The sequence below is a fragment of the Balearica regulorum genome, chromosome 9 (genome assembly GCF_011004875.1).
Source record: "Balearica regulorum gibbericeps isolate bBalReg1 chromosome 9, bBalReg1.pri, whole genome shotgun sequence".
In the NCBI taxonomy this organism is placed as follows: Eukaryota; Metazoa; Chordata; class Aves; order Gruiformes; family Gruidae; genus Balearica; species Balearica regulorum.
This window is the reverse complement of record NC_046192.1, coordinates 29,524,007-29,539,330: the sequence shown is the minus strand read 5'-3', so window position 1 is coordinate 29,539,330 and position 15,324 is coordinate 29,524,007. Positions and strand designations below refer to the sequence as shown.

The 15,324-nt window shown below is 40.0% G+C and overlaps 1 protein-coding gene across 1 annotated transcript; it reads left to right on the top strand.

Annotated features, from left to right (window-relative positions):
* Positions 1-10,712: 10,712 nt before the first annotated feature.
* Positions 10,713-14,653, top strand: LOC104632956 (tubulin alpha-3 chain). The gene is made up of 5 exons (XM_010299010.2): positions 10,713-10,771; positions 11,600-11,822; positions 12,351-12,499; positions 13,417-14,097; positions 14,328-14,653. Exons 1-5 carry the CDS (start codon positions 10,766-10,768, stop codon positions 14,631-14,633), a joined length of 1,365 nt encoding a protein of 454 aa, XP_010297312.2. The 5' UTR covers positions 10,713-10,765; the 3' UTR covers positions 14,634-14,653.
* The last annotated feature ends 671 nt before the right edge of the window (positions 14,654-15,324 follow it).

The following is a 15,324-nucleotide window of genomic DNA, read 5'->3' as shown; positions in this document are numbered from 1 at the left end:
CAAGGGGTAATGGCCTTAAACTAAAAGAGCGTAGATTTAGACTAGATGTTAGTAAGAAATTCTTCCCTGTGAGGGTGGTGGCAGAGGTTGCCCAGAGAAGCTGTGGCTGCCCCTGGCTCCCTGGCAGTGTTCAAGGCCAGGTTGGATGGGGCTTTGGGCAACCTGGGCCAGTGGAGGGTGTCCCTGCCCATGGCAGGGGATTGGAACTAGATGATCTTTGAGGTCCCTTCCAACCCAAACCATTTTATGATTCTATAAGTTATAGACAAGAAAATGTTTACAAATTTGCAAAGATGCCAAGAAAATGAAAGAGGATGCAAAGGGCAAAGCATGAGGTTGTCAGAACGTGGTTTTCTGAAAGTTTATCTTACAATAATATTCTGATTGAGAAAGCAGCATTTCAAATACACTAAGCAACATAAAAGCATGTGGTACACTACCTTATGCAGAAATAGTATGTTGTTGAGCATTGTTGAAGTATCTATGTGTGAACTCATCAATCATTGGAATGGTCACTGATAATTAAAAGCGTTTCTATTCTTGCAGGATAAAGCCTGTTGAAAAATATTTTCATGTCACTTAAGTGAAACCACTCTGACATTTTCCTACAGCTTCTCCCAAAAATTGTAACCAAAAGCTGTAATTCAAGTCAAATAGATACTTGCTGTAAGCAACAACAGATGAGGAAAATAGAATTTTTCTTCTTCATTGACTACTGTTTAAAAAAAAAAGGAATAATTTTAAAAGCTTCCTTTGCTAAAAACTGAATACTTTCAGCCACCATTTCAGCGTTCCAATCCATTAAATAATTGAAAATAAATACTTTCACAAAGTCACTGAAGCAGCCACTGCTATCCATTCAAAGAAATGTTTTGTCAAAAAGGGATTCATGCAGCAGTCTTCTTGGATAAACCTGGATGCTAGATGAAAGAAAATTACATAGTTTTATCTAAAGACGCAGGTTAATGTAAAAAAAAAAATCAAAAAAACAGGAACAACAACAAAAAGAAACTAAATCCCAGCTTTTGAATTACTTACTCTTAAAAATTTGCCAACAAATTTGGTATAAGGGTTATCATCAGGGTAAACTGTCCCACCATTAAAATCTAATGTATCTGATGTATCAATTCATTGGCTTATAATAGATTTCCCAGACTAACTTTGTCAGAGGCGAAGACAATAAAGGAAAACCCAGATTGTTAGATTGACTTTTGACAGAATTTTCTTCTATGTGAATACATAATTTCTCCTCTTTAGATTTATACAGGTATTGCCATGGTCCTAGATAGTTTTAAGACTGACTTATTCCACCTTTTAGAAGCCAATTTTAACTTCAGTCTACAGAGATCTTTCAAATGGAAGTGTAGTTTTCTAGGGAAGACCCTGTTTTTCATTAAATTACTGACACATTCTCACAGATTCACTGCTTCAAGATGGAGTTTAAAATCTGTCCGTGTACCTGTTTTGATCAGTGCAAATTTGCAGATCACAAATACCGAAACTTCTATTACAGCTTTTACAATTAAAGCTAAATACTTATAAGGAAAACTATAATAAGACTGGATTCTGGGAAACTATTTATTAGACATTTTTTGGAGAAAAAAAAAATGGTAGAACATTCTCCCACAAGGACCAAGTGACAGAGTTAATTTACAGTAATTTTCCAACAGAAGCTCTTCTGCAAACTGGATTGGTTACCATTTACTTCCTAACTCTTAAGCAATGCACGTGGCAGACCAAAGGGAATCCTACTCTTGGGCAAGCCAGGAGACCAGGGAAGTGGGCTGTAAGGCTGAGCTTCCAACATCCACAGTTCCATGAAAACCGACAACACAGAATGTCTTGCAGTTCAGAAATGCTAACACTTGCACAGTTCGCTGCTCTCTCCCTTTCATGTATAACTCTTAAGTTTGCTACAAATTTGAACAGGAACAACTTTAAACATCAAAAGCCTTTTAGAAACAAATACTTCATTCATTTATACTGTTTATTATCCCCATACTGTTTCCTTAGACTCCCCCCACTCCCGTAATTTTTCTTCTTTCATTCAAAACTTGAAAGATTTTTGTTATCCTCCCTTCAATGTACCAAAACCACAGACTTAGTCATCTATAAAATAATAGCAACTTCCAGTCTGCTTATTTTCCAATCTGATATGATCAATATGGCTGAGACCACAAAGATCAGCACACACCATATCCTATAAAAGGTTAGGTATAGCAGCTTATGTCCTACCTGTGTTTTCTAAAGGGCTGTATTTTCTGCAGACAAGATATCCAGCAGTGATGGAACATCAAGTCCTTTCAGATTTTTTTAAGGGACCTTTTTTTAACATAATTTCACGTGAAGAATACATGAAAAAGGCTGAATACACAGTCCCTCTTAGAGGGTCTACACTACAGATGATGTTTTTGACAGCTTACTTTCTCAGACTCATTTCCTAAAGTGAAAAGAGTGGTCTACAATGATGCCTCCTCTCATTTCTCCCGTTGTTGACACTGAACATTTTTTCCATCGTTACCGTAACATGTCGATGCTGCATAGGTGTATTTTTTCTCTTCTGTGCCACAGTCATTGTTATATGTGTAGGATAACTGCCTTTTAATAAGGATTTATGTCCATGAAGAGTCAAGTTGAAAAATCTTCCTGAGCTCATATGACCTATCAGACTAGAATGGTTAAGATGTACAAGAAATTCTGAAACTAAGCGTATATAAAGGAGTTTGACATGTATAAAAGGATAGTAGGAAGAGTTGAACACATTCAAGTCAGTCAGTGGTAAATGGATAATTTTGTAGTTTAAATGCTATCTTGGCATGTAACTGCACAACTCTTTCCAGCAGAGAGTAGAATTAGTGGTCCCACAAAAGTTTTGCCAGTAAAACATGTAGTATAGCTTTGTGTAGAATTCTAAGCACCAAAGTTCATGAGAATTAAATTTGATCAGCTTTAGTTAGGCAGTGATAAGGAATAAAAAATGTGCATTATGAGAGGCCTGAAAGAGCTTGGCTTACTTAGTGTACCAACACTGAGAAACAGGATATGATTAATTTTTATACACGTATCAACAGAGCAAACCACTGTGAGAGCAAAAGGATTATATAACCTAACCAAAATTGTTCACACAAGCACAAATGGTTGTAGCTAGTCATACATACAGTTAGACCAGAAATAAATAGAAAAGATACTAACATGAATAGTTGGGTTCTGGATAACTCTTCCAGGAGGAATAAGTCCAAAATAAATGGTTATCTTTGAGAGCAGTTTGTAATAGGAATTCTGTGACATCGCTGCCTCTGTCAGTGGGGAACTGTGCTCAGTAAATCAGCATCAATGACATACAAGTAAATATAAGAAAATTAGTAAATCTCGACAGTTTGGTACTTTCAGCAAGCCAATGGTCTGAAGATGCAGGAAGGAACTCTGGAGTCTTGAAACAGAGAGTGAAATAGATCTATCGGTCACTATGAGAGAAAACAGTAGGCATCCTGGGAGTATGATAAAGCTCAAAAAGTCTAACTCATCCTCTGGAAGTGCTTTTCTCTGCTTTGCTTACAGGAGGAGCATAGAGCAACTGACTCAGAAATAAGTTGCTCCAGTAAGCTGTGCACGTTACATGGAATGGACAAAAGCCTCCGTCCCTGCTGTGATTCAGACCAGCTCAAACTATTGTCAGATCGGGCAGGAATTTGAGGAGTACACCACAGATTTGCCTAGCAATAATTTGACACTAACATATTCATGCATCCCTAAGGAAAGAAAAAAATAATCTTGTGAGGAACTTAAAAGCAAACTGTTTCTATGAAATTATAAAGGTGGCAATGTTGATTTTTGCATGTTTTCCATTGCACTTACCTTAGAAAAACCCAAAGCACATTAGTAACTGTATTGGGTTTGGGTGGCAAGGTTTTGGTAGTGTGGGGGGGTGTGCTACAGGGGTGGCTTCTGTGAGAAGCTGCCAGAAGCTTCCTCTGTGTCTGATAGAGCCAATGCCAGCTGGCTCCAAGACGGACCCGCCGCTGGCCAAGGCCAAGCCAATCAGTGCCTCTGTGATAACATATTTAAGAAGGGGAAAAAAAAAGTTAGGGGGAGCTTTTGCAGCTGGAGAGAGGAGTGAGAAGATGTGAGAAACTCTGCAGACACCCAGGTCAGTGCAGAAGGAGGGGCAGGAGGTGCTCCAGGCGCCGGAGCAGAGATCCCCCTGCAGCCCATGGTGAAGATCATGGTGAAGCAGGCTGTCTCCCTGCAGCCCATAGCAGAAGGATGAGGCGGTGTAGAGATTCCACCTGCAGCCCATGGAGGACCCCACACTGGAGCAGGTGGAGGCACCTGAAGGAGGTTGTGGCCCTGTGGGAAGCCCACGCTGGAGCAAGCTCCTGGCAGGACCTGTGGACCCATGGAGAGAGGAGCCCACGCCAGAGCAGGTTTGCTGGCAGGACTTGTGACCCCGTGGGGGACCCACGCTGGAGCAGTTTGCTCCTGAAGGTCTGCACCCCATGGGAGGGACTCCATGCTGGAGCAGGGGAACGATGAGAGGAGTCCTCCCCCTGAGGAGGAAGAAGCAGCAGAAATGACGTGTTATGAACTGACCATAACCCCCACTCCCTGTCCCCCTGTGCTGCTGAGGGGGGGGCGGAGGTTGAAGCCGGGAGTGAAATTGAGCCCGGGAAGATGGGAGGGGTGGGGGCAGGTGTTTTAAGGTTTGATTTTATTTCTCATTCCTCTACTCTATTTTGCTTGGTAATAAATTAGATGAATTTTCTAAGTTCAGTCTGTTTTGCTCGTGACGATAATGAGTGAGTGGTCTCTCCCTGTCCTTACCTCGACCCACAAGCATTTAGTTACACATTTTCTCCCCTGTCTAGTTAAGGAGGGGGAGTGATAGAGCGGCTCTGGGGGGCACCTGGCATCCAGCTGAGGTTAAACCACCGGAGTAACACATCAGTTTAGGTTAGGCTCATGCTTAACGTGAATTAACCATCACACCACTGGCTTCAGTGAATTAATAGCAATTTCCTAAGATTAATTTTTACCAGCTCTTATTGTTAACAGCAAATATGTCATTTGCTTTTCTTTGGGGTTTTGGTTTGTTTTGGGTTTTTTTCATTGGTTGGTTGGTTTAGAGTTTTTTGTTTGGTTGGGGGGGAAGGTGTGAGAAAAATAAAGGGTGAACCGCTATATTGCTTTTGGTGAAAACAAGATGCAACTCAATGATGTTCATTAGCAGATGTTTTGATTCACAGATGTGTGCTACTTTTAGTCTAGGTAGAACCTCATTTGAAGTAGTATCTACAAAGCCTGTTTTATTCTAAATCATGTTGTAATTTTATACAGTTTAACAAGAACAATACATGAAAAGCATCAGGTTTAGTCTATTTTCACTACTGTTTTAACTACTATTTCTGGTAAAAATGAAAAAGAGGTATTTGTGTTCTCCTTGCTTAAAAGTTTAAAAAAGAAAAGTTTATATATGAGAGAAATTAATGATTTTCATCATAAATATCCTAAAATTATTACAGACTGGGGTTGGGGTTTTTTGTTTTGTTTGGAGGCTTGGTTTCATTTTGGTTTTGTTTACACTTTTACACTTAACACAGGAAATACTGTTATTTACTGCACTGTGTACCTTGTTTTGCCTGCCAATTACAAAAGTGTAGTACAAGGATAGGTCTAGAAATTAAGTAATGTAAACAATGTTAGTAATATTAATATTTTAATCACTCTAATTTCCACTGTAAGAAGGAATATGTTTTAAAATAATGTAAGTTAAATGTTGTACTCTATCATTTTGATACAGCTGAGAATAAATGGGAGTAACAGTTTTCTTATAAAAAAATTCTATGGTACAAAGGAATAGATAACAAGTATTAGATCTTAAGGGTCATTGATTATTTGTTAGTATAGCCTATATAGTAAGAAAGTTTGATGAATCAACAAGAAGTACTGATTAATGGAACTCCACAGTGCTATCAGATCTACTTGCATTTTATAGCCTAACAAGAAAGATTGTATAACCTCCCCATTGCAAACCAGTGTAACCTTCAAAAATGCTTGCTTTAGTAATTGCATTTGTGGCTGCTTCTTTACTATATGTGCTAGTTTATAGAATTTTTATACTGTCTTCCTGTTTGTAAATTCTCTAGATTTCTAATATTTACTAGTGAATTACAATAATTCTTGAAATCTCTCTGCCAATTAGGACATACTCTATTTGTGAGTAATTCTATGTTTCTCTAAACAAGATGCTCAGCATTCAAATGATACTACATAGTTTTGATAAGGGAGAAGGGCCCAAGCAGCATCCTGCCTAAAGTTATGTTAACATGTGTTACACATATTGATGAAAAGTTAATGATACACTTGTAAGTGGTGTCACTAGCTAGGAAGTCACTGGAAATAATGATACCCCAGGAATGATGGCATGCTAAAAATGTCATGGCCACTTTTGCCCTCTCTGATTTTAATCCCTAACCCATCTTGGCCTATACCCAAAGTCCCATATTACTGCAGGAGAGTAAACAATAGGCCTTTATTATTGGCTCCAAATTATTGGCCGATGGTTTATCAATATAGGAATAATTTACAGATAAAATAGTAAGAAAATGAAAATGTATAACTAGAAGTTTTAAAAGAGTGTGAAAGGACTTGCAAGAGGAAATGGATGGGAAGGAGCAGGGAAAAAAAGAAAAAAATCTTAGCCAAAACATCTGTAGACCCTCAATGGGTTGAGAGACCCAATATAATAAGGACATAAAATTTTATGCTAATATAAAGTCTATCAACCTTTACTACTCCAGTGTATTTCAGGATTCAGACAAACACACATAGAGTTCAGATACAAATGTACGCTGAGTACATCTCTATCAGATGCAAGTTGCACAAGAAAAACGGACACTGAAGTTAAGGGCACTATCACTTTCAGAAACTTACACGTATTGCCTTGGTACGTTTCTATTACATTAAGACAATGTTGTCTAAACAAAACTAGTGTTTTCTGTCCTGCATGCACTGAGGGGCTGTTCCAGAAAGGGCCACCTTTGAACTATTACCTACCTGTCATCTGTACTGAAAACCTCCATCACTTAAAGTCACCTCCATAGCTTCTTCAGAAAAGCTACTCACAGAAAGATCTGTAAGATGATATTTGACTTTTTTCAAATTATCCAATGCAATTTTATAAAGATGATGCATTTTGATATTAATGTATTAAAAATAGAACATTAACAAACCTTAATTTTAGAAAGTTATTCATAAAAAGAAAACCCCAAAGATAAAAAGGATAAACTCTTCACAAGCAAATGTGTCTCCCATCTTTTTTTTTGTTTTCCAAACTAAATACAGGATTGCATTCAGCTCAAGGGTTGTTTCAAGACTTCCCAGCACTGTAAGCAACATTCTCCCTCTGTGTCTTCCAGAGAAAGGAAAGGGATGCAGCAGGGACAAAAAGCAGCAGTGACAAGCCTAGGAGACTCAGGCTAGCTGCTCCAAAGAAAAGCCGATTCAAAGGAAATATGCAAATGCTGCTGCTGAGCAGTGCCATCTTTGTCTCAGAAAGGGCTTCTGCCCAACATCTGATTCTTCCTAGTCCGGTTTTCCAGGTTTTATATGACTGAAGCTAGAACTTAACGCAAGAAAGTGCCTACGCAGAGCTGGCCCTTCCAATGCAATGTTTATGTAAAACAATTCAAACACAGATTTTTTTCACTCTCAAGAAATTTTGCCAACTGTTGTAATTCAAAATGGAGTTACAACTCACACAATAAAAAGTAATGATTGTGTGGATGTAAGTCAGCATAAAGAACTGGACACAATCAAGTGTCTGGCACCTCTAAAAATTAGGACAATAAATTTAAAAAAAAAGAGCCAACATGGGCCTATTTTTCAAATAACTTTGGTGTTTTTAAAACTGCATCTTAAAGACTCCTTAGTCACATTGCTAAAGATAAGCTTCAGGATGGATGAAGCACCAACACCACTGACAGAATTACATTCTCTTTTATCATGGCAGTCTTCATTATAGGCTTATATATGACAATATAGTCACATATATGACTTTCAGAATCAAGCTGTACACTTACCTCTTAAAACTCTCCTGTCCTGGGCTTTAGATCAAATTTCAACCATAAACTAGGCTATCCTTAGTACATAATTAATTTGTCTTTTCAAGCCTTTTCTATGCAGCAGGCTTGAAAGGCTCCATAATAAAGGAAGTACTTAAGCTTTTGGTATCTCTGACTTTAAATATAACCTTACCACTAACACCAGTCTCAACTTAGGATATGGTTATATGTGTGTGTGGGTCATCTTACTTGCTCACTCCTGGTCCTCTGTGTATTAAAGAATTTAGCAATAAACCAGCCTAATCCACTACCTAACCAGAGAAATAGATATACATATATTTAAATTACGTACAAAATATCCTGTGTAAATGAAAGCAAGTCATGCCATAGATCTCCTTCAGCTCAATATTCCATAGCAGTATTGACCCTATAAAACTAACAGAAATTTTAAGTGGTAAAAATCCTATTGTTAGATTCTTGAGTACAACTTGGAAAAATCTGTTTACTAAGAATATGGCCATATTTGCACCAGTTTCCAGGTATAAACTGCTTTTCTAAAAAAGGTTTATTTTAAAAAAAATATTGAAAATGACAGCAGAAACCAGGCATTAATTTAATTTTTAAATTGCTCCCTCACATACAGCTTTAAATGTGATTGGTCATAAATTATGGAAAAACTCATAAAAAATGCATGAAACTTGCATTGGAACAACTGAAATCTCATAGAAAAACCCTCTACTTTCAATCTTGGGGGAAAAAAAAATCAAACAACAAAACACTACTGAGTTTTGTAGTTTCTTTTGAAAGGTTTTACTTTTTCCTAGAACCACAGATACATAGCCTGTATTTTGCGGAGAAACAGAACTTAATCTGCCCCCAGTAACTTGAAATCAAGCCTTGTGGGCAGACCCTGAAACAGAGAACGTCTTTTGCTCTGCACAGCATTTTTTAAATACAGAGCAAGGATACAGTTTACAGGAATAGAATGTGAATAGGTTTACATTTACAGTAACAGAGGGAATTTCTTTTCCTATTTCAAGTTTCAGGCAGCTCTCTCAACAAAGTAAGTTTCTTCTTCAACTTTCTGTTATGAAGATAATAATCTAGACTGAATATTTCTATCGTACAAGACTGGTAATAAACTATGCCCAAGTTAAACATTTCTTTTTGTGAGATTTCTGTTGGCCTGTTAGGCAGAACTAACATTAGAGAAAAATAATCTTTTCTGCTCCTAGTCAAAAAATTAATAGGGCATTTGCTGCATTTCGTGGACCAATCTGATCTCCTACTCCAGCCTCACATACCCACCAGGAGAAACCTCCGTGCAGAAATGCTGCATTACAGGGGATATGATGACCACTTGAAAAGAAGTAACCTTTGGCAGAACGGGTGAAAGAGGAAAGGAAGGGAGGGGAAAAAATCCACTTGTGGCATGTTTGCTACTCCAGAAAGGAACTGCGTGTGCTCACTTCCACTCTGGACAGCCAGGTTCGCTTGCGCAGCTACCAGTCTTTTTCTGCTAAAAGGGATTTCCAGGCTGTCAGAGGTCTCCCCTCCCCGCCCGGAACTGCTCGCAGGCACTCCTGACAGGCAGCAGCCTTCTCGCGGCCTCGAAAACAGCACCCCAGTCAAGCCAGTGCTTCGCAGCCGTCCTCACCTCCAGCCGCTGGCCCCGAGCAGCCCCCAAAGCCGGTTCGAGCGTAGCTGCCCACAGCAATCCCGCCTTGGACCCTCTCCACAGCCCTCACGGCAACGGATAACCCAAACCCGCCCTGAGGCGCTTCCCGCCACCGCAGCGTACCGCCTCGAGTTGACACCCACACCCCCACGCCCAGTGCAGCTGAAGCCCCGCCCTCTGGGGACATCCCTATTCCTGCCCTCTCAGGAGGGCATGTGGCAATCATCGCCCCACGTGGGGAGAAGCGCGCCCTCGGCTAATCAGCGGTCTCCGTTCGCCTTTAGACCGCCCAGGTAACAGCCAATGGAGGGCCAGCACGCGAGGGTGAAGGGCTCGAGAGGGTTGGCTGTGGACGGTTGGTGCAGTTGGACGGGTGGAGGTGGTGTGGCGCCGCCGGAGCTCCTCAGCGAGGCATCATGGTGGGGAACGGGATCCTCGCGGATGGGGGGAGGAAGGGTACTTGGGAGCGCTTCTGCTGCGGCAGCGGAGGGAGCTTATGACTGCGTGTGCTGTGGAAGGCCTCGCAGGCAGTCTCTGCGGTAGCAGTAAAGCAGAAAGATTGGGGAGAAGGAGATAAATTAATGTAGGTGTTAATAGTTTCAAGGGAGGCGAGGCGCGGAAACTGGCCGGCGGCTAGTAAGACGAAACATGTAGAAAAGCCACGGATGGTCCGTAGTGGGCGCTTCCCGCGCGGAGAGGTACGGGCGGACTGAAACCTGGCCCAGGCGGCAGAGGGACGGCGGGAAAGAGCGTGGCGACAACCAACCGGATCGTTCAGCCGTTTCTGGGTTGTCTGGGCCTGCACAGCTGCAGAGGCTTGCGCGTAGCCAATCAGAGGAGAGGAGTGTGACCGGCAGCCAACGGCGTGGCACCGCGTGCTGTTGAGAGGGCTGTGCCGGAGGGGCGGGATTGGTGGTTGTTGCTAGGGCCCTCTCGCGCCGGCTGTGGGGGCAGCGTGGCAGTAACGCGCCAGGGGACGGGAAACGGTGAGATGGCGTGACGGCCTTGGAGACTTGGTGCCAGCTGAATGGAAGTGGAAATAAGCACAGAGTTAGTCTCGCTGGCAAAAGACTTCTGACAGAACCACGGGAGTGAGAATTGAAACATGGAATCAAGGATACAAGTTTTGATGAAGCTATCAAGAACATAGGAAAGAGCAGCCCAGACAGCCTACTTTTTCCTTTCCTAGATATACAGTAAGCTAGAAAAACAGCTTATTTCTGTTTCGAGTGTAAGACAAAATTGATGTATTGAGAGATTAAACATACATGGCACAGTTGGTTAGAATCAAAGGAGCTGGCTAAAAGTGGGTAGCTGATATTTGAGTTCCTTTGTGAAATCATCTGAGAGTCCCAGTCAAATATCTATGAATTGCCAGGGGCTAGATATCTCTATGCTAATTATAAAGGAAACATACTAAGGGGTCTTGTGCAGGAAAGAATCTTGCAACAGTTACCCAGTATGTGATTTGGCAACAAATCAAGGAAATTTGGTGATACTATTTAAAGAAGTTTTCCAAAACTAAAGGAAAGTGAAAAAGAGACTAGGCAGAATATTAAAGATATATATGCAATATGGTAAGGGATGATGAATCTCTATTCACCCTATATGTTCATGGAGACTGTTGTCTCTCAAATCTTCCAGTATTCTCAAAGTCAGCCCAGATCAACTAAGAGGAGTAGATTCTTGGCAGAGGCAGACAATTTGATCAGTTAAATTGTCACTCAGGCGCAACCAGGGAATACAGCAGAGAAAGATCATGGAAGGATACAACCCACAGATAGCTAGTTGTTATGAGAGTAAAATCTAGAAGACTGGTAGCTCCATATCTCATTATCACTTTTCTGTTTTTAATTTGCAGCGTGAATGCATATCCATCCATGTTGGTCAGGCTGGTGTTCAGATTGGCAATGCATGTTGGGAATTGTATTGTCTTGAACATGGGATCCAACCTGATGGTCAAATGCCTAGTGATAAAACTATCGGAGGTGGAGATGATTCATTTAACACTTTCTTCAGTGAGACAGGAGCTGGTAAACATGTTCCCAGAGCAGTGTTTGTGGACCTAGAGCCAACCGTAGTTGGTACGTACCCAACATTAAAGATCTGCAGTGTAAAAGTGAAGATCCCCTATGGATTCCCTATGGTCTTTTTGGTTTGTTCAGAGCACTATAGATTTTAAAAGTTGTGTGTCTGAATGCCATTTTGACGTTTGAGGTTATTGTTATTTCAAAGAAATTAAATAATGGTCTACAGTTAACAACATTTGGAAAACAACAGAACTCTCTTACAGTCTGGATAATCTTTCTAGACTGCTGTACTGCATTGGGAGTTTTGCTTAATTGCTATCTGGAATCCTGTCTGTACTTGAAATGTAGTTTTCTGAGTGACCTCTGTGTTCTCAGGTACAAATACTGCTTGTGAGTGCCTGATTTTTCCCTAAATAAAGGGGCTGAAGTTATGCCAACTTTTTAGGCTAGTCAGACAAGCTGTGTGTAATCAGAGATGCTGCCTATGCTCTTTTGACATGTGTATTTAGTGTGTAGTCACTAGGCAGCACGCACAGAACCGAACAGATCAAATTTATGCTGTGGTATTTTGGTTTTTTGTAGATGAAGTACGTACAGGCACATATAGGCAGTTATTCCATCCTGAGCAGCTCATTACTGGGAAAGAAGATGCAGCCAATAATTATGCCAGAGGCCATTATACCATTGGAAAAGAGATTGTTGATCTAGTGCTAGACCGCATTCGCAAACTGGTAAGAATTCATGCTGTCGGTATTTAAAATAATTGATACAGCTCTACAGCTATCTATGATGATTTTTGCTATGTGTTTTATGTAAGAATTTTGTGCATAGTTGATTATTTAAAACAAAACAAAACTTTTATCTCCTTACTCCCTCCCCCCCCCCAGTTAAATAAAAATTCAGTCAGTGAAACTTAAAAAATCTTAGGCTCTGAAATACCATTATTTGAAAGTATTTTAAGGATACCTGAGAAACATGTTATAAAAGCCTTAAACATGTGTAACAACATTGTTATATTTGGAGGTTTTTTGTTATTTTCACTTTGAATCATGCCATTATGTGTCACACAAAATACTTTTAGTACCCTGAACCTCAGGCTTTGGTTGAATGCTTTGCAATTTTAATTACTTCTCTAGATTTTTAAAATTTTGATATTGCATTGTGAGAAACTCATGTAGGATGATATGATTCAAAGTGAAATAGTGATTATCTATTTAAAATTACAAAAATACCGCCGCCCCCCCCCGCCCCCCGTTTTCAACATCTCATTGTTACTTGTGGAAAGCTAGAATGGGAACATAAACAGATTCTAAAGCTGTAACCCAGCTGTAATTTGTAGTAACTTGTCACAGTGGTGCACAGCTGCTCTTGCTTACAGTAGTATTAAAATGGCATCAAAGACAATAAAGCAACTTTTAAATATTAAAATACCCCTATTCAGAAAAAGTTATGCAGAGGCACTGGTACTTTTGAGTAAGAGACATACAAGAAAAAAGGAAGACCACCCTTCAAGAATGCTGGTTTTTTATTATAACAATCTAAAACTAACAATAAATAAATACTTTCGAATTACTATTTTAATACTGCTTTCTTCAAAATCATCATTAACATTTTTTTCCCTCCCACTTTTTTTTCCACCCCATTATAGGCTGATCTGTGCACAGGGCTGCAAGGTTTCCTTATCTTTCATAGTTTTGGAGGAGGCACCGGTTCAGGGTTTGCATCTCTGCTCATGGAAAGGCTCTCTGTTGACTATGGCAAAAAATCTAAACTAGAGTTTGCAATTTATCCCGCACCACAAGTTTCCACTGCTGTGGTGGAACCTTATAACTCAATTCTAACTACCCACACAACATTAGAGCATTCAGACTGTGCCTTCATGGTAGATAATGAAGCCATTTACGATATATGTCGTCGTAACCTTGACATTGAACGTCCTACTTATACCAATTTAAACCGATTAATTGGGCAAATTGTTTCATCCATCACAGCTTCACTGCGTTTTGATGGAGCCCTCAATGTAGATCTGACAGAATTTCAAACTAACCTTGTTCCATACCCACGAATCCATTTTCCCCTGGTAACTTATGCCCCTGTCATCTCCGCTGAAAAAGCGTATCATGAGCAGTTATCTGTGGCTGAAATTACCAACGCTTGTTTTGAACCAGCCAACCAGATGGTAAAATGCGACCCTCGCCATGGCAAATACATGGCCTGCTGTATGTTATATAGAGGTGATGTTGTTCCCAAAGACGTCAATGCAGCTATTGCTACTATCAAGACTAAACGTACCATTCAATTTGTGGATTGGTGCCCAACTGGATTCAAGGTACTTACTTAGCTTAAGTGCTTGATGTTTGAATTATTAGGAATTGTATAGTATTCAGAGGTAACAGTCGTTCCACAATGTTGTAATGTCCCTGTTAAATATTTTGATGAAGTGCAGAATAAGCGTAAGCTATTTTATTTGCTCGTAACTGTGGTGATTTTTATGTTGACATAAATAAGTCTTTTAAGTCTTAGCACTCACAAGGAAAGTTTTCATTTGTTTTCTTGAAGGTGGGCATTAACTACCAGCCTCCAACTGTGGTGCCAGGTGGTGACCTTGCAAAGGTGCAGCGAGCTGTGTGTATGCTGAGTAATACAACTGCTATTGCTGAAGCATGGGCTCGCCTCGACCACAAATTTGATCTCATGTACGCTAAGCGTGCCTTTGTACATTGGTATGTCGGGGAAGGAATGGAGGAAGGAGAATTTTCTGAAGCCCGGGAAGATCTGGCTGCCCTTGAGAAAGATTATGAAGAAGTCGGTGTAGACTCAGTAGAAGCAGAGGCTGAAGAAGGAGACGAATATTTAGAAAACTGAAGTCTGGAAAAATGTATTAAAAACAAAAAAAAAATTCCAGAACCCTGTTTACTTGTTGATTGTTTTCAAATAAAGTTGTAAAGGTTTTACTTTCTATTTTTTTCTTCTTTACTATTTATGTGTATACTTGCTAAGGACCATTTGAGATTGCAGGTTTTGGTAGCATGTAGTCATGTGAAAATTATAGATGAAATCAGGAATTTATGTGTACTTTCCTGTGACTCAAACATGTTCTGAGACATATTCTCTTTGATTTTTGGTTTCTCACAAGCAGGGAACTGCTGCTACTTCAGGTTGTTACAGTACTAATAACGCTGTTACTACTACAAGCCAAATCTATGCAATACAAAGGAACCTAATCTTTCCTAAAGATATTTTCCCAGTAAGGCTGGCTTCACAGAAGACACGTTAAAATCTCCAAAGTTAGTTAACTGAGTGATACTCTAGTAATTTACCTCACTAGTTATGGCAGATGCTGTTACACTTTTGAACAGAAGTAGCACTTATTACCAGATTACTTGCTAATGACATAAAACTTGCTACTTTAAAAAAAAAAAAAAAGGGAAGGGTGACATTATGCAGAGGAAAAAGTAAAATTTTCTAACCAGCATACCCCCCCCCCCCGCGTTTGATTCAGATAAAAGGAAAATAAAAGACCAGATCTGTTACCTGCTTTAAAAGAGCATTGTCA

Bases quoted from the DNA above. Each gene is read 5' to 3' on its own strand.
- LOC104632956 (XM_010299010.2), top strand. The intron at 11,823-12,350 runs GTACGTACCCAA...GGTTTTTTGTAG, and splicing joins CCTAGAGCCAACCGTAGTTG to ATGAAGTACGTACAGGCACA. The intron at 14,098-14,327 runs GTACTTACTTAG...GTTTTCTTGAAG, and splicing joins GGTGCCCAACTGGATTCAAG to GTGGGCATTAACTACCAGCC.